The sequence below is a fragment of the Bos grunniens genome, chromosome 10, assembly GCF_055505025.1.
Source record: "Bos grunniens cultivar Pamir isolate PY7600 chromosome 10, Bosgru_T2T1.0, whole genome shotgun sequence".
In the NCBI taxonomy this organism is placed as follows: Eukaryota; Metazoa; Chordata; class Mammalia; order Artiodactyla; family Bovidae; genus Bos; species Bos grunniens.
The window spans coordinates 79,249,836-79,269,855 of record NC_141174.1 but is presented as its reverse complement, the minus strand read 5'-3'; the positions used below and the strand labels follow the sequence as shown (position 1 = coordinate 79,269,855).

General features: G+C 42.8%; 2 gene segments (V, D, J or C); both read right to left on the bottom strand.

Moving 5' to 3' along the window:
• Positions 1 to 5,190: 5,190 nt before the first annotated feature.
• LOC147365075 (T cell receptor alpha variable 18-like) lies at positions 5,191 to 6,091 on the bottom strand. The segment is given in 2 exon segments: positions 5,191 to 5,750; positions 5,883 to 6,091. Coding segments are annotated over 2 exon segments (480 nt in total).
• A 4,420-nt stretch (positions 6,092 to 10,511) lies between these two features.
• On the bottom strand, positions 10,512 to 11,407 carry LOC147365074 (T cell receptor alpha variable 18-like). The segment is given in 2 exon segments: positions 10,512 to 11,080; positions 11,211 to 11,407. Coding segments are annotated over 2 exon segments (506 nt in total).
• Between the last annotated feature and the right edge of the window lie 8,613 nt (positions 11,408 to 20,020).

The window sequence follows — 20,020 nt, the reverse complement described above, 5'->3', positions numbered from 1 at the left end:
AACAGGTATATTTCCATGAGATGTTAATTCCAATTTGTTTGCTTTGTGGATCAGCTTCTATATTAGGACTAATAATTTAAAATTTTACTTTTGGGCTATTCATGTTGTGAATGGCAAATCTGCATAGATTTTTAAAGATAAAATGAGTCTATATCAAAGGCATTATGCAATCAAACATGACTTTTGACCTCTACCCCAGAGGATGTTGTACTCTTAGATATTTTTATAGGGAAGCTAGAAATCCAGTTTTCAATGTGATGTCTGATTTTTAAATAATAACCATAACTACCAGCTTCATATACACAGTCCAAGGTTGCAGCCTCCTTCTCCGCCACAGAAATTGCAGACTGGGTTTGAGTTACCTTCTGGGTCATGCTGGATCCTGCAGGAAGGAGCCTTTACTTACAACCATGATGGTATAGGGGATGAAGTGGCTTAGGACATAATGCCGTGATTCCATTGCCCATTCCCCTCCCTTTCAAGATGCATCAGGTAACAATGGCCTGCCCTCCCCACAACCTTGGCACTGAGAGAGGGGCATGAGTCCTGTGTGTGGCCACCCTCACCAAGACAGACAGAGGCTCTGCCTGTCCTCGGTGCACTGGCAACCAGCATATGGGCAGCTCCTCCCTACAGTGACACAGCCTCTGCTCCATTTCAGATCCAAATCTGAATTCTGCACCCTGGGCTCAAGAGGTCCAGGCAGAGCTCCTGGGCTGTGTGATGCTTCTGCCGCACGCAGGAAACTGAGTCAGCAGCTGGAGGGCGTTTGTCTGTGTCATGTCACACGCTTCCTTCATAGGAGGGAAATGCTAGACTTCTGCACATTAGTTTGTCGAATCAGAACACTATCAGACTAGAAATAAACAGTGGTAAAACGGAATCATGTTCAGTTCATTCTCCTTTGGATCAGAGAATCAAAAGTAACACTGGGGTTTTGACTCTAACAGAAAGGCAGAATTTTTCACTTCAATCTCTGTTCCCACCTCCTATAGAATCTGGTAAAAGTTACCTGTGAAATATTTTGTTGTCTATGAGTGATTTCATATCATGCCTCTGTGTCACAAAATCTGTCAAGTGTGTGCCATGTTAAATAGCAGCAGAAGGAGTAACACATGTATATGTGATCACAATTTACATGTATGTGTGTGTAAACAAAAGTAAATTCCGAAAATTTTAGCCAGTGCCTAAATATAAGAACTCTTGTTAAAACTCAATACATATATTTCTGAATCACTCTCAACACTTCCAACTACACATATTAATTGTGGTGGAAATTGGGATAGGGAAAACCCTAAAAATACACAAATCCGGAGCCAAAGCATTATCAAAAGCAATAGATATCCTGTTAGAAATGCCAGCAGAGTTAAATTTCCATTGACATCTGTTCTCTGCATCATAGTCTTAAACTCTTTGCCATCTTAAATATTGGGAGTTGTGTCTCACTGCTCTAGACATAGGTCCATGAAAACATGTAAGACCAAGGTCATCAACATTTTAAATGTTATTGTTCTTCATAAGGGCTTTGCCTGGTGGCTCAGCTGGTAAAGAATCCACCCGCAATGTGGAAGACCTGGGTTTGATTCCTGGGTTGAGAAGGTCCCCTGGAGAAGGGAATGACTACCCACTCCAGTATTCTGATCTGGAGAATTCTTGATAAATCAATCTGCTTAATGCTAGAGAGGAAGATGGACCAGCATTCTTTTTACCCTCCCTCTCAGCTTCATCAGGTAGCTTTCAATTGAAAACCCTAGAAATTCTTGAAGCCACTAAAGCAAACACTAGATTTTAGGCTTCTTTATTGAGAGAAAATTGACTTTGAAAGTTTCTGCTTTGGCACAAATTACTAATGTGCTTAGAAAAATCAATGGAACTTCCTCATCATACCCGTATTTGTTGCTGTTTAGTCACTAAGTTGAGCCCGACTCTTTGCAACCCCATGAACTGTAACCCACCAGGCTCCTCTGTCCATGGGATTTCCCAGACAAGAATACTGGGGTGGGTTGCTATATCCTTCTCCAGGGGATCTGCTCAACCCAGGGATCTTACTCATCCTGAAGATCTTCTGCATTGGCAGGCAGATTCTTTACCACTGAGCCCCCGGGGAAGCCCAGCCCCATATTTACTAATTGTCTAAAAAAAAGGATTTGCTTTAATAAGATATACACCATAGCAGAACAGTCCCAATGAGGAGATATATTTGCCACACGAAGGGGTTTTTTTTATTTGAAAAATATTCCTCATTGTCATGGCAAAGACCTGTAATGTATATCCTCTTTAATATGGCTACTGAGGCTCAGCTATAAGCCCTGGAATAAGCAGGTTATTCAATCACAGAGAATCTGAGCAACTTTATATTCAAAGACATAAAAGATGATGACAGCAATTTTTTGGCTTCAGTGTTCAGGAATATATACAGACTCCTGTGATTGCCCATTGAGTAAAGCACAATTTTCATTACTGCATTAACTTATTTTTCATCAAATAAAAATTTCAAAAATCATAAAATTCTAAGAAGGCAATGGTAATAACAAAAAAGAAACAGATTTCATGATGGTTCTATCAATTAGCTTTTATGAATATTAGTCATGCCTCAGAATGATTGAGGTCATACCCAAGTTCTGGTCCTAACTGGTTAGGTAACCTTGATTAAGTTACCAAACATCTCTACACCTCAATTTTGTCATTTGTAAATTGGAAGTTTCCTAGTATCTACCTGAAGAGGTGGAGAGGGATTTAAAATGCTTAGCCCATTGCCCATAAATCTGTCAATGTCACATATTGGGGACAAACAGAGCTCAGTGAGTAAATAAAGTGATTTGTGAAAGAAACATTATTTTAAGACACATGTGGTGTCTTAAAGCAATACAGTCCTAAAGCAGGAGACTTGGTCATGTATACTATATTCTCAACACTTATTCATGTGACTGACATATATGAGTATGTGCTCAAAAAGTGTTCCTGAATGAATGCAGGTATAGCTTGGAATGATTGTATCCCATGTAAGCATTAAATCATAATTTTAAAGAGCATTTTCTCTTGTACTTACTCATTTTACAGCCATAAGGAAATGTTGATACCAAATAAAGCAAAATGAAATGAAACAAATATGAAAACACAAAAAGTGAAACCTCTAGCTGAAAGTACATTCATTTAGAGCAATAGAGCTCCTGCACATGAGTGCTCATACCAGCATTATTTATAAGAGCTAAAAAGTGGAAATAACCAAAACGTTTCCAAAACAAAACAATCATTCTTCAAGTGAAGAATGGATAAGGAGAATAGGTGGTATCACAGAGCAGCCTATTAAGTGACCATAAGGAGTAGTGAAGAACTGATACGGAGACACACCATGGAGAGATTCCGCTGGGTGAAAGAAGACGGTACTAACAGTCAGATGCGACCTGATTCTATCTCTAGGAAACGCCCAGAACCGTCAAATCCATAGAGAAAGAGAACAGAGGAGTGGATGCCAGTTTCTGGGGGAAACAATAATGGGAGTGACTGCTAATGGGTACAAAGTTTCTTCCTGGGGTGGTGTTCTGGAATCACATAGTACTGATGACTTCACAACTCTGTGAACATGCTAAAAACCACTCAATTGTACAGTTAAAAGCGTGAAGTTGATGATATGTGAATTGTCTTTATAAAGCTGTTATTTAAAAAGTGATAGAGCTGAAAATGCTCATATTAATTACGGATCAAGTGCTGGGACAGAAAGAGTCCTGGTGGGTTCTAACCTGCCAATATCAGGACAAAATAAGATGGTTATAATGCTTTGATCTTAAAGAGGAGGGTAAAATTTATGAAGAGGGTTTGCTGCTGCTGCTCTAAGCCACTTCAGTTGTGTCTGACTCTGTGCAACCCCACAGACAGCAGCCCACAAGGCTCCCCTGTCCCTGGGATTCTCCAGGCAAGAACACTGGAGTGGGTTGCCTTTTCCTTCTCCAATGCATGAAAGTGAAAAGTGAAAGTGAAGTCACTTTACCATGAAGCAAATTCAGCTTGTATTTCAGGATCCCTTAGTGTCCTAGGCCCAAGAAACTTGATTCTGCAATTTCATTTTTTTTTCTTTAGAAGAGCCTCTGAAATCAAAGAAGGATCATTCTCTGCAAAACCTTCATCTGTACCTGTCAGTCCCACAGAATCATACAAGAGGGATAAAGGACAGGTGAGCTTCAGAGACCTCCAGAATGCCAGGACAAATTTCTCTCAGAGAGTTTCATTCATTGCAAGTTTCAGTGAGAGCCACTCATTTCTTTGTTTTCTGCTCCTCTGCTGTGGGAACATTGTGAATATGTCAAGAATTTAAAATACGGGTCAACAAAAATCCATGGGCCCTCTTTTCACTAATGGACAGAGTGTTTCCTTGGTCGCTGAATTTGACACATTTCAGAAGGATCAGAGGCCTCAATACAGTGATAAAGATAATATGTCAGGTTATGTGGTTATGTTTATGTCCAGAATTTCTCACAGCACAGAGACCAGAATCGGGATCATGACTTAGCATTCTGTAAAGAGCTGCCATGATGACAAGATGAGGGTGGAGCTGTGTCACCAATATAGAAGCAAGACACCTCATGCACAAAATGTTCACTGACTAGTCTGCTCTGACCCACAGGGCCCTTGACAGAAGGAATATCTTCTGAGGAAACCATCTTCATGGAACTCACAGCAGCAGCAGTTTTTGAGCAACAAACCATAAGAGCTGGAAAAGTCAGTGGAAGAGAGTGTAAAGGTCCCAGTCACTAAAGATGGAGTGTCTGCAGGTGAAACTCAGCAAGACACAAAATTTTGGTCTGAATTATAAAAATCAGACAGTAGCTTCAAGGTCATACATTCATCCATGAACAAGGTGCCCTGGGAGTTTTCATCAACAGGTTGTGACATATTTCAGCATCTATCAACTGAACTGTCATTGAACAAAGTTAATGTCACTTCCAGGAATTCTATAACATCTGGAGAAATGTGACTGGGCTAAAAACAGGCATTTCTGGAGAAGGCTTTTTAGATTCCTCTTTTCACTATTCCTCCCAGCGTCCTCTCTGTAGACCAATCCAAGAATTGCAGGGTTCTTGGCACTGAGCTTCAGAGCTGGAAGTACTTTGAAAATGTCTCTGGCATAAAAAAGGGGCTTCCCAGGTGGCTCAGTGATAAAGAATCTGCCTGCCAAACTGGAGATGTGGGTACCATTCCTGGGTTGGGATAATTCCCAGGAGAAAGAAATGGCAACCCACTCCAGTCTTCTTGCCTGGGAAATCCCATGGACAGAAGAGCCCACTACAGTCATAGGGTCGCAAAAGAGTCGGAGATGACTTAGTACATAAACAACAACACAGCTAGCATAACACACCTAAGACAGAAACAGCAACCCCCCTGCAGGGCTGCCCACAGCCAGAGCCCCATCTGCACTCGGGGTTTGTGTTCAGCTCCCCCGCAGCCCTCTCTCACTGTGTCACTCAGAGCACAGTAGTACACAGCCGAGTCTGAGGCTTGCACTGCCCGTTTCTGCAGGTGGAAGGAGCTGTCACGCTTAACAAGAGTGGCCTGAAAACCTTTACTCTTTGGGTTCTGGTCTGACATTGAGCCCTTTAGGAGGAATTGAGGAGCTTTGTTGAGATGCTGGATGTACCAGAAAAGAAAGGGAGCTGAATCAGCAGTCTGGTAAATGCAGTTCAAGGTCAGGAGAGCCCCCTCTGAGACAGTCACTGGGCCTTCTGTCTGGTTCACTGAGTCACCATTGGTCCCTCCTACAAGAAAATCACTTTGTTATTGTAGAAATGTACAGGAGAGGAGTTTTCAGTCAGAGAAGAAAAATAAAACTTTCCCACAATTATAAGAAAGTGAAAAATAATTAACATTTAGGATAAAATGTTACTTACTGAATATTAAGATGATCAGAAGAACTGAGTGAGTGGCAGAATGCATGTTCGCAAAAGAAAACGATCCTTGTTCCCTGGAATACACCAGTCTAACAAATCTAGTCTCCAGCTGGATATTACAGAAGCTCCTCGCTCAGAAACTGAGAGCCCCTTTCTGTACTGCAGCAATATTCTGTCTTGTGGCTACAAAGCAGGCAAGTGAAACCAGCTCCTGAATACAATGAGCAACCGCATCTGAAGGAAGCCCCGCCCTCTGGTGGTGATCGTGAAAATTGCACCACAGTGCGGTCTGACCTATTTCTCCTGATAAGTTTGTGTTATTACATAAAGGAGAATGGGACAGGACCCTAAGAAGAGAGTCCTAAACATAAGCGTGCTGAGGGAAATATTCTGTTATTACTTCCTTAATTTTTTGCATGGTACAGGTATCTCTAGCTTCGCAAGAAACCCCAGTTACGATTTCTAGATGGAATAGTCAGAGGTTTCTTCCTTGCATATGCCTCCAGACATATAGACAGAGATAGATCCCTCTGTATGGAAAGTGTTTCCTCCTCTCCTCAGGTCATTTCTCTGAAGTAGTTATATTCATGTTGACTCTGTCAACATGCCATGGAGAAAATTTTATCTAAGGCAGGTGTCAAATAATGTGCAGTTAAGTGATAAGGTTATTATCCTGATTTATCATGGAATGACATATTTGTAAAACATAACAAACATAAAATACGTGACTTCTTTTTCACTGATATCGGTAGAGTTGATCTTCCAATTGGAAAACTATTTTTGGACCTTGAACATCAGGTAGCACAGAGATAAGGAAACAGATGAGATGAGCACTAACATTGCCCAGCTTACTTCATGCAGGCAGCTTCCAGGCACCAGTGCATGAGGGATTTACCAAAAATAGTGCAGCTGTCTCATTGTGGGATTGAGACAGGAGGATGGAGATCCTGAAATACCTAACAATTGTGGACCTCTGTACCAGAGAGGAGGAATGTTGACCAACAAAGAGAGAGAGTTAAGCGCAAGGCAGGACTTGGGGGGGAGAGTGGGGCAGGGGGGAGTTGGACCATCCTTGGATGACAGCAACCTTACCCATTTAGTCTCATGAGAGACAGGTGACCTTACTTAGGTAACCTGGTTCTTGAAGCATCTTTTTACCTCTTGTCACATTCTTGCTTTAATTCAACTAAGTATTTTTTTTTTTTAGAATGTCAAGTTTAGATGGTTAGTATATTAGCCAGGCACTCTTCATTCCTGAGGCTCGTGTGTGGCATCGATCTGTCTTCTGTTTGTTTGTTTGTTTTCTTAGGGATTCGGGGATCTCAATGGAAAGAACTGTTGGCTCAGTGTCTGTCAGCCTGTTTGTCTAGTTTCTTGTGCAATTATTTGTGCCAGTGAAGCAAACCCAGCAGAAGATTTAATGGGGTCATTGGAGAAAACAGCAACCCACTCCAGTATTCTTGCCTGATAAATTCCACGGACAGAAAAGCCTGGCAGGCTACAGTCCACAGGATTGCAAAGAGTCCGATGCCACTTAGCAACTGAGCACCAGACACAATACACACATGCCTATAAATTATGAAATGACAATGATTAGTATCCTGGCCACATCTCACAGACTGCCCAGCAGTAAACATTCATATCTTCCCACCTGCTGTGCCCACCACTGTCCTTCCAGAAAGTCTGCTCCCGGAAGGTGCAGGCAGGAGTTCAGCCTGAAAAGATGAGGGGACACTCTGTGCAACAGGCACGATTGTAGCAGAGACACAGAGAGTGACCAAAGTGGCTCCGCATTCCCTCTCATGAGCAGAGGAGTGTGGAGATGTTCCTGCTTGGTGAGTGGGTGGTAATTTCTCCTAGTCTCTTGAGCAGGTGAAAAGCCCACTCCACTGCCAAGATAGCTTATTGTAAGAGTACGTAAATACTTCTCTCACGTGTCTGAAACATGACTGACTGATGAATTAATTTTCCCTGCTTTTGCTGTTCTTTAGTCGCTAGATCATGTCTGACTCTTTATGACCCCAGGAACTGCAGCACGTCAGGCTTCCCTGTCCTTCACTATCTCCCAGAGTTTTCTCAAACTCATGTCCATTGAGTCAGTGATGCCATCCAGCCATCTGATCCTCTGTCACCTTCTTCTCCTCTTGCCCTCAATCTTTCCCATCATCAGTGTCTTCTCCAGTGAATCGGTTCTTCACAATCAGGTGGCCAAAGAATTGGAGCTTCACTTTCAGTATTCTAGCAGGTTTTATTCTGCTGGTGGTAACTGCATCAGAATTCCAGATTCAAGATTGCCACTTCGACTTCTTTGTGATCTAACTCTCACATCCATACATGATTACTGGGTAAACCATAGCTCTGACTATAGGGACCTTTGTCGGTAAAGTAATGTCTCTGCTTTTTAATACACTGTCTAGGTTTGTCACGTCTTTTGTTCCAAGGATCAAGTGTCTTTTAATTTCATGGCTGGAGTCACCATCTGCAGTGAATTTGGAACCTAAGAAAATAAAATCTGTCATTGTTTCCACTTTTTCCCCATCTATTTGCCATAAAGTGATGGGACTGGATGCCATAATCTGTTTTTAAATGTTGAGTTTTAATTCAGCTTTTTCATTCTCCTCTTTCACCCTTCAGCTAGTTCTCTTCACTTTCTGCCATTAGAGTGATGCCATCTGCATATTTGAGATTGTTAATATTTCTCCTGGCAAACTTGATTCCAGCTTGTGAATCATCCAGCCCAGCATTTCGCATGGTGTAATCTGCATATAAGTTAAATAAGCAGGGTGACAATATACAGCCTTAAAGTACTCTTTTTCCAAATTTGAACCAGTCCATTGTTCCATCTGCCTCTTGAGATATTTGTATGCAGGTCAGGAAGCAACAATTAGAACTGGACATGGAACAACAAACTGGTTCAAAATAGGAAAAGGAGTACGTCAAGGCTGTATATTGTCACCCTGTTTATTTAACTTATATGCAGAGTACATCATGAGAAACGCTGGACTGGAAGAAACACAAGCTGGAATCAGGATTGCCGGGAGAAATATCAATAACCTCAGATATGCAGATGACACCACCCTTATGGCAGAAAGTGAAGAGGAACTCAAAAGCCTCTTGATGAAAGTGAAAGTGAAGAGTGAAAACGTTGGCTTAAAGTTCAACATTCAGAAAATGAAGATCATGGCATCTGTTCCCATCACTTCATGGGAAATAGATGGGGAAACAGTGGAAACAGTGTCAGACTTTATTTTTCTGGGCTCCAAAATCACTGTGGATGGTGACTGCAGCCATGAAATTAAAAGACGCTTACTCCTTCGAAGGAAAGTTATGACCAACCCAGATAGCATATTCAAAAGCAGAGACTTTACTTTGCCAACAAAGGTTCGTCTAGTCAAGGCTATGGTTTTTCCTATGGTCATGTATGGATGTGAGAGTTGGACTGTGAAGAAGGCTGAGCACCGAAGAATTGATGCTTTTGAACTGTGGTGTTGTAGAAGACTCTTGACAGTCCCTTGGACTGCAAGGAGATCCAACCAGTCCATTCTGAAGGAGATCAGCCCTGGGATTTCTTTGGAAGGAATGATGCTGAAGCTGAAACTCCAGTACTTTGGCCACCTCATGCAAAGAGTTGACTCATTGGAAAATACTCTGATGCTGGGAGGGATTGGGGGCAGGAGGAGAAGGGGACGACAGAGGATGAGATGTCTGGATGGCATCACTGACTCGATGGACGTGAGTCTGAGTGAACTCCGGGAGTTGGTGATGGACAGGGAGGCCTGGCATGCTGCGATCATGGGGTTGCAAAGAGTCGGACACGACTGAGCAAAGGATCTGATCTGATCTGATTGTTCCATGTGCAGTACTAACTCTTGCTTCTTGTCCTGCATACAGGTTTCTTGGGTATTCCCATCTCTTTAAGAATTTTCTGCAGTTGGTTGTGATCCACACAAAGGCTTTAGCATAGTCAATGAAACAGAAGTAGATTTTTTTTAATTCCCTTGCTTTTTTCTGTGATCCAGCTCCTGTTGGTAATTTGATCTCTGGTTCCTCTGCCTTTTCTAAACGTGGCTTGTACATCTGAAGTTCTTGGTTCCCGGACTTCTGAAGCCTAGCTTGAAGGATTTTGAGCATAATCTTGCTAACATGTGAAATGAGTGCAATTGTATGGTAATTTGAACATTCTTTGGCATTCATTTCCCTGAGATGAGGTTATTAGCAAAGAGAATATCCTGTACCCAGTTTGAATACAAACAATACACACAACACCTGCAATATTTACAGAGTGGGCTGCTCTGATCCACAGGGCCCTTGACAGAGGAATATCTTCTCAGAAACTCTCCTCTCAGAACTTACTTAGGCAACAGAATTTCTGGAGCAACCAGAAGGGATGGAAAAGTCAAGGAAAGAGAGAATAAAGCTCCAGTCACTGAAGATGGAGTGTCTGCAGGTGAAACTCAGCAGGATACACAATCATGGCCTGAATTTTAAAAACAAGAGACTAGCTTCCAGGTCACACAGTCATCCATCAACAAAATGCCCTGGAATTTTCCTTAACACACTGTGAAATATTTCAGCATATATAATCTGAATTGTCATTGAAGAGCTAATGTCACTTTAAGGGATTCTATCTGAGGGGATGTGGATGGGCTGAAAACAGGCATTTCTGGAGAAAAGCTCTTAGATTCCTTTTTGCACTGTCCCGCTCCAGATTCCTCTCTGTAGGGCAGCTGAAGAATTCCTAGGTCCTTGGCTCTGAGGAGCAGACCTGGAAGTGCTTTGACAATATCTCTAGCATAGCACACTGGAGAGAGAAACAATAACCCCTTGCGGGGCTGCCCACAGCCAGAGCCCCATCTGCACTCTGGGTTTGTGCTCAGCTCCCCCGCAGCCCTCTCTCACTGTGTCACTCAGAGCACAGTAGTACACAGCCGAGTCTGATGCTTGCACTGCCTGTTTCTGCAGGTGGAAGGAGCTGTCACGCTTAACAGGAGTGGCCTGAAAACCTTCATGCTCTACCTTCTTGTCTGCTGTTAAGCCCTTCAGGAGGAGTTGAGGAGCTTTGTTGAGATGCTGGACGTACCAGAAAAGATAGGGAGCCGAATTAGCAGTCTGGTAAGTGCAGTTCAGGGTCATGAGAGCCCCCTCTGAGACAGTCACTGGGCCTTCTGTCTGGTTCACTGAGTCACCATTGGTCCCTCCTGGAAGAGAATCACTTTGTTATCATAGAAATGTACAGGAGGAGTTTTCAGTCAGAGAAGAAAAATATAACATACCTATAGTTATAAGAAAGTGAAAAATAATTAACATTTAGAATAAAATGTTACTTACTGAATATTAAGATGATCAGAAGAACTGAGTGAGTGGCAGAATGCATGTTCACAAAAGAAAACGATCCTTGTTCCCTGGAATACACCAGTCTAACAAATCTAGTCTCCAGCTGGATGTTACAGAAGCTCCTCGCTCAGAAACTGAGAGCCCCTTTCTGTACTGCAGCAATATTCTGTCTTGTGGCTACAAAGCAGGCAAGTGAAACCAGCTCCTGAATACAATGAGCAACCGCATCTGAAGGAAGCCCCGCCCTCTGGTGGTGATCGTGAAAATTGCACCACAGTGCGGTCTGACCTATTTCTCCTGATAATAGTTTGTGTTATTACATAAAGGAGAATGGGACAGGACCCTAAGAAGAGAGTCCTAAACATAAGCGTGCTGAGGGAAATATTCTGTTATTACTTCCTTAATTTTTTGCATGGTACAGGTATCTCTAGCTTCGCAAGAAACCCCAGTTACGATTTCTAGATGGAATAGTCAGAGGTTTCTTCCTTGCATATGCCTCCAGACATATAGACAGAGATAGATCCCTCTGTATGGAAAGTGTTTCCTCCTCTCCTCAGGTCATTTCTCTGAAGTAGTTATATTCATGTTGACTCTGTCAACATGCCATGGAGAAAATTTTATCTAAGGCAGGTGTCAAATAATGTGTAGTTAAGTGATAAGGTTATTATCCTGATTTATCATGGAATGACAGCTTTGTAAAACACAATAAAAGCAAAATACCTGACTTCCTTTTCACTGATAATGGTAGAGTTGATCTTCCAATTGGAAAACTATTTTTGGACTTGAACATCAGGTAGCACAAGAGATAAGGAAAACAGATGAGATGAGCACTGACATTGCCCAGCTTACTTCATGGAGGCAGCTTCCAGGCACCAGTGCATGAGGGATTTACCACAAATAGTGCAGGTGTCTCATTGTGGGATTAAGACAGGATAGGAAAACAGAGATCCTAAAATACCTAACAATTGTGGACCTCTGTACCAGACAGGATGAATGTTGACAAAAAAAAGAGAAAGACAGAGATAAGCGCAAGGCAGGGGTTGGAGGGGAGAGTGGGGGGCGAGTTGGACCATCCTTGGATGACAGCAACCTTAAGCCTTTAGCCTCATGAGGGACAGGTGACCTTACTTAGGTAAGCTGGTTCTTGAAACATCTTTTTACCTCTTGTCATATAGTTGTTTTAAGACAACTAAGTATTTTTTTAGAATGTCAAGTTTAGATGCTTAATATATTAGCCAGGCACTCTTCATTCCTGAGGCTCGTGTGTGGCATCGATCTGTCTTCTGTTTGTTTGTTTGTTTTCTTAGGGATTCAGGGATCTCAATGGAAAGAACTGTTGGCTCAGTGTCTGTCAGCCTGTTTGTCTAGTTTCTTGTGCAATTACTTGTGCCAGTGAAGCAAACCCAGCAGAAGATTTAATGGGGTCATTTCATAGCTTTTTCTTTTCTCTAGGATTGGGTTTACTTTATGCAAAGTCTAGCTATAATATGGTAAGAAGTCAAAACATTGTTCTTTGGTGACATAAGCCAGTTTAAGGCTTGGTGACTTTGTGGCTGCAGACAGCTGTGAGGTTTCCTTACACAGGCGCTCAGTGTTGTCAATCCAGTAACAGTGGCTGTGACTAAGTCAGTTGAACTCAAGAACAGTCTTCTTCAAATGCACCTTTTTCACCTACAGAGATTTTCTCACCAGTTAAAATGAATTTTGTTATTTCTTACCAAAGCTGGGATCATTTTTAATGCACATCTGTTTGCTGAGCTGTTATTTTTGTTTGTTTTTTATCTGTGCCAGGTCTTAGTTTAGGCTTCTGGGATCTAGTTCCCTGACCAGGGATCGAACCTGGGCCTCCTGCAATGTGAGTACAGAGTCCTACTCACTGAACCAACCCTCCCCCTAAAACTAGAATCTTGAGTTTAAGTTATCATGTTGGCAGGACTCTCTGGCTCAGCAGATCACCTAGATTCTCTTATACTCTTGTGCATTTTCAGTAATCCCTAGGCTCTGGCATTTATTCTGGAAATTTACAGGGTTGTCTACAATGTGGAAACAAAAGTCAGACACAATTCCTACCTCAAATTCCTTTCAGTTGATTGAGGAGCACGTGAGCAAAAAAAAATAATCCTATGCCCTGTCTGTACTCTCATTAGCCTGGACCCCAGTACGTGAAATAAGGGATCAGACTGGAAGCAGAGAACTGACGAGTTACCACTAGGGAAATAAAATCTGCTAGAATACTTGTATTTCCCCACCATTAAGGTTTATTTTTGTTCTTTCATCTCCCTCTCCATTTCTAGGCATTTTTATTAAGATGTGAACCCCCAGTGCACAGATGGCCAGCACCCAGTGTGCAGGACTCTAGGATGTTAGGGAGGAAGGCAGTGCTTACCTTCAGGTGGGTGTCCAGATTCACCCTAAGTGATGATGGTGACTACATCTGCCAAGACCATAAAACTACTATAACTGTTAAACTCTGCATTTGAGTAGTTCTGCCAATAAATTGGGCTTCCCAGATGCTAAGTGATAAAGAATATCCCTGCTAATTGAGGAGATGAGGGTTCAATCCTTGGGTCAGAAAGATCCCCTGGAGAAGGGAATAGCAACCCACTCCAGTATTCTTGCCTGGAAAACATGGACAGAGGAGCCTGGTGGGCTATAGTCCACGGGGTCGCAAAGAGTCAGATACCACTGAGCAACTCAGGCATGCCTATAAATTATGAAATGACAATGATTCAGTATCCTGGCCACATCTCACAGACTGCCCAGCAGTAAAACAGACATCTCTTCCCACCTGCTGTGCCCACCACTGTCCTTCCAGAAAGTCTGGTCCTCAAAGCTGCAGACAGTAATTCAGCCTGCAGAGATGCAGAGGGGACTCTCTGTGCAATGGGCATGATTGTATCAGAGATGCAGAGCAGTGACCCAAGTGGCTCCACATCCTGCTCATGAGCAGAGGAGTGTGGAGATGTTCTTGCTTTGGGAGGGGGTGATACTTTCTCCTAGTTTCTTGAGCAGGTGAAAAAGCTCACTCTGCTGCCAAGATAGCTTATTGTAAGAGTACATAAACACTTTTTTCATGTGTCTGAAATGTGACTGATTGATGAATTAATTTCCCCTGTTTTTGTTGCTGTTCGTTCCTTAGGTCATGTCTGACTCTTTAGGACCCCATGAACTGCTGCACACCAGGAGCTTTATTCTCTCTTTCCTTGACTTTTCCATCCCTTCTGGTTGCTCCAGAAATGCTCTGCCTATGGAAACTCCAAGAGGAGAGCTTCCTGACAAGATATTCCTTCTGAAGGGCCCTGTGGATCAGAGCAGCTCACTTTGTAAATATTGCAGGAGTTGTGTGTCCTTCCCTGTCCTTTACTATCTCCCAGAGTTTGCTAAACTCATGTCCATTGAGTCAGTGATGCCATCAAACCATCATCCTCTGTCACCTCCTTATCCTCTTGCCCTCAATCTTTCCCAGCATCAGGGTCTTCTCCAGTGAATTGGTTCTTCATGTCAGGTGGCCAAAATATTGGAACTTCAGCTTCAGCATCAGTCCTTCCAATGAATATTCAGGATTGATCTCCTTTAGGATTGACTGGTTTGATCTCCTTGCATTAAGGGACTCTCAAGAGTCTTCCCCAACACCACAGCTAGAAAGCATCAATTCTTTGGCACTCAGCCTTCTTTATGGTCCAACTCTCACATCCATACATGATTACTGGGAAAACCATAGCTCTGACTATATGGACCTTTGTGGGTAAAGTAATGTCTCTGCTTTTTAATATGCTGTCTAGGTTGGTCATAGCTTTTCTTCCAAGGAGCAAGAATCTTTTAATTTCATGGCTGTGGCCACCATTTGCATGATTTTGAAGCCCAAGAAAATTAAATCTATCACTGTTTCCACATTTTCCCCATTTATTTTCCATAAAGTGATGGGACCAGATGCCATAATCTTAGATTTTTTGATGTTGAGCTTTAATCCAGCTTTTTCACTCTCCTCTTTCACCAGTATCAAGAGGTTCTTTAGCTTCTTTTCACTTTCTGCCATCAGAGTGGTATCATCCCCATATCTGAGGTTGTTGATATTTCTCCTGGCAATCTTGATTCCAGCTTATGAGTCATCCAGCCCTGCATTTCACACGATGTACTCCACGTATAAGTTAAATAAGCAGGGAAACAATATATAGCCTTGATGTACTCCTTTCCCAGTTTTGAACCAGTCATTGTTCCATGCCCAGTACTAACCGTTGCTTCTTGTCCTGCATAGAGGTTTCTTGGGTATCCCCTTCTCTTTAAGAATTTTCCACAGTTGGTTGTGATCCACACAGTGAAAGCCTTTAGCGTAGTCAATGAAACAGAAATAGATCATTTTTTAAATCGCCTTGCTTTTTCTGTTTCCAGCAGATATTGGATCTGCTGTGGTTCCTCTGCCTTTTCTAAACCCAGATTCTACGACTGAAATTCTTGGTTCACGTACTGCTGAAGCCTAGCTTGATGGATTTTGAACATACTCTTGCTAACATGTGAAATGAGTGCAATCGTATGGTAATTTGAACATTCTTTGGCATTCATTTCCCTGAGATGAAGTTACTAGCAAAGGGAATACCCTGTACCCATTGAATACAAACAATACACACAACACCTACGATATTTACAGAGTGGGCTGCTCTGATCCACAGGGCCCTTGACAGAAGGAATATCTTCTCAGAAACTCTCCTCCTGGGAACTTACTTAGGCAGCAGAATTTCTGGAGCAACCAGAAGGGATGGAAACGTCGAGGAAAGAGAGAATAATGCTCCATTCCCCGAAGATGGAGTGTCTGCAGGTGAAACTCAGCAGGATACACAATCATGGCCTGAATTTTTTTTTTTTTTTTAAAGGGTGCAGAGTCCTCGCGCCGCCGCCGCCGCCCCCCGGCCCCCCGGCCCCCGCCTCTACCGCGCGGCCCCTCAGCGCAGCGCTCTGACCGCTCCCCCACGTGCTCCATGGCCTGAATTTTAAAAACAAGAGACTAGCTTCCAGGTCACACAGTCATCCATCAACAAAATGCCCTGGAATTTTCCTTAACACATTGTGAAATATTTCAGCATATATAATCTGAATTGTCATTGAAGAGTTAATGTCACTTTAAGGGATTCTATGCCATCTAGGGGGATGTCGATGGGTTGAAAACAGGCATTTTTGGAGAAAAGCGCTTAGGTTCCTCTTTACACTGTTCTGCCCCAGATTCCTCTGTAGGACAATCCAAGAATTCCAAGGTCCTTGGCTCTGAGTATCAGAGCTGGAAGTGCTTTGACAGTACCTCTGGAGAGAGAAACAACACCCCTTGCGGGGCTGCCCACAGCCAGAGCCCCATCTGCACTCTGGGTTTGTGCTCAGCTCCCCCGCAGCCCTCTCTCACTGTGTCACTCAGAGCACAGTAGTACACAGCCGAGTCTGATGCTTGCACTGCCTGTTTCTGCAGGTGGAAGGAGCTGTCACTCTTAACAAGAGTGGCCTGAAAACCTTCATGCTCTACCTTCTTGTCTGCTGTTAAGCCCTTCAGGAGGAGTTGAGGAGCTTTGTTGAGATGCTGGACATACCAGAAAAGATAGGGAACCGAACTAGCAGTCTGGTAAGTGCAGTTCAGGGTCATGAGAGCCCCCTCTGAGACAGTCACTGGGACTTCTGTCTGGTTCACTGAGTCACCACTGGTCCTTCCTGGAAGAGAATCACTTTATTATCGTAGAAATGTACAGGAGAGGAGTTTTCAGTCAGAGAAGAAAAATAAAGCTTACACACAATTATAAGAAAGTGAAAAATCATTAACATTTAGCATAAAATGTTACTTACTGAATATTAAGATGATCAGAAGAACTGAGTGAGTGGCAGAATGCATGTTCGCAGAAGAAAACGATCCTTGTTCCCTGGAATACACCAGTCTAACAAATCTAGTCTCCAGCTGGATGTTACAGAAGCTCGTCACTCAGAAACTGAGAGCCCCTTTCTGTACTGCAGCAATGTTCTGTTTTGTGGCCACAAAGCAGGCAAGCGAAATCAGCTCCTGAATACAATGAGGAACAGCATCTGAATGAAGCCCCGCTCTCTGGTGGTGATCGTGAAAATTGCACCACAGTGCGGTCTGACCTATTTCTCTTAATAGCTTGTGGGGTACATACAGGAGAATGGGACAGGACCCTAAGAAGAGAGTCCTAAACATAAGCGTACTTAGAGAAATATTCTATTCTTACTTCTATAATTTTTTTGCATGGTACAGATATCTCTAGCTTCGCAAGAAACCCCAGTTACAATTTCTAGATGGAATAGTCAGGTTTCTTCCTTGCATGTGTCTCCAAGATTCCCATGGGTCAGAGAAGGATCCCCCTGAATGGAAAGTGTTTCCTCCTCAACCCAAGTCATTTCTCTGAAGTAGTTATATTCATGTTGACTCTGTCAACATGGCATGCAGAAAATTTTATCTAAGGCAGATGTCAAATAATGTGTAGTTAAGTGATAAGGTTATTATCCTGATTTATCATGGAATGACAGATTTGTAAAATACAATAAAAGTAAAATACGTGATTTCTTTTTCACTGATAATGGTAGAGTTGATCTTCTAATTGGAAAACTATTTTTGGACCTTGAACATCAGGTAGCACAAGAGATAAGGAAAACAGATGAAATGAGCACTAACATTGCCCAGCTTACTTCATGGAGGCAGCTTCTAGGCACCAGTGCATTAGGAATTTACCAAAAATAGTGCAGCTGTCTCATTGTGGGATTGAGACAGAATAGGAGAACAGAGATTCTGAAATACCTAAAAATTGTTGACCTCTGTACCAGAAAGGAGGAATGTTGAAAAAAGAGAGAGAGAGAGATAAGCACAAGGCAGGGGTTGAGGGGGAGAGTGGGGTGGAGTTGGCCCATCCTTGGATGACGGCAACCTTACCCCTTTAGCCTCATGAGGGACAGGTGAGCTTAATTAGGGACTTTGGTTCTTGAAACACAATCACTATCGTTTCACTTCTTGTCACATAGTGGTTTTAACTCAGCTAAGCATTTCCACTCCAGTACTGGAAAATCCCATGGACGGAGGAGCCTGGTAGGCTGCAGTACATGGGGTCGCTAAGAGTCGGACATGACTGCTGCGACTTCACTTTCATGCATTGGAGAAGGAAATGGCAACCCACTCCAGTGTTCTTGCCTGGAGAATCCCAGGGATGGGGGAGCCTGGTGGGCTGCTGTCTATGGGGTCGCACAAAGTCGGACATGACTGAAGTGACTTAGCAGCAAGCATTTTTTTTAGGATGTCAAGTTTAGATACTTAATATGTTAGCCGGGCACTCTTCATTCCAGAGGCTCGTGTGCGTGGTGTTCCTCTGTCTTCTGTTTGTTTGTTTTATTAAGGAGTCAGGAATCTCTGTGGAAAGGACTGTTTGCTCAGTGTCTGTCAGCCCATTGGTCTGGTTTCCTGTGCAATTATTTGTGCCAGTGAAGTGAACCCAGAAGAAGATTTAACACGGTCATTTCATAGCTTGTTTTCTCTAGGGTTGGGTTTACCTTATGCAAAGTAAGACTGTATTATGGTGAGAAGTCAAAACATTGTTCTTTACTGACATAAACCATTCTAACGCATGGCAACGCTGCGGCTTCAGACAGCTGGGAGGGAGGTTGCCTGACACAGGCTCTCAGGGCAGTGCTGTCAACCCAGGAATAATGCTGTGACTTTTAGTTGAATTAAGTCCGATTTGTTTATTTTTGTTTTTATTTCCAATACTCTAGGAGGTGGGTCAAAGAGGATCGTGCTGTGATGTATGTCAAAGAGTGTACTGCCTATGTTTTCCTCTAAGAGTTTTATGGATTCTGGCCTTAATTTGTTAATCCATTTTGAGTTTATTTTGTGTTCGGTGTTGGGAAGGGTTCTAGTATCATCCTTTTACCTGTAGCTTTCCAATTGTCTTCCAATTAAAAATAAACGTTTCTAAATGGCAATGACCAAGTCAGTTGAACACAAGAGCAATCTTCTTCAAATGATACCTGTTAGTGGACATAGAATTTCTCAACAGTCAAAATGACCTGTTTTTCTAAAATTAGGGTATTTTTTTCTTTTAATGCACAGCTGTTTGCTGAGCTGTTCTGTTTTGTTTTTGCTTTTGGCTGTGCCAGGTCTTAATTTCGGCTTGTGAGATCTAGTTCCCTGATCAAGGATCAAACTCAGGACCCCGGCAGTGGGAGTGCAGAGTCCTATCCCCTGGACCAAAGTTCCCCCTAAAATTAGGATCTTGAATCAAGTTATCATGCTGGCAGGACTCTTTGGCTCAGTGGATCACTGAGGTTCTCTTAAACTTTTGTGCATGTTCAGGAATCCCTAGGCTCCAGCATTCATTCTGGAAACTTACAGAGTTGTCTACAACATGGAAACCTAAACCAGACATGATTCCTATCTCAAACTGCTTTCAGTTGACTGAGGAGCAGGTAAGAAAAAAAAAAATCCTCTGCCCTGTCTGTAGTCCCCCTAGCCTGGACCCAGAGATGTGGAATGAGGGATCAGACCGGAAGTAGAGGGCTGACACAGTTACCACCAGGGGAATAAAACCTGTTTGGATACTTTCCTTTCATGGTTCAGATTTAGTTTTGCTTTTTCCCTCTCCCTTTCTCTGGCCTGTTTATCAAGATGTTGAACCCCCAGTGCTCAGGTGGCCAACACCCAGGGTGCAGGACTCTAGGATGTTAGGGAGGAGGTCTGCACTGACCTTCAGGTAGATGTCCTGACATCCACCCTGTTAAATAAGGATGGGGACTACATCCTCCAGGACCATTAAAACCATTCTACTATT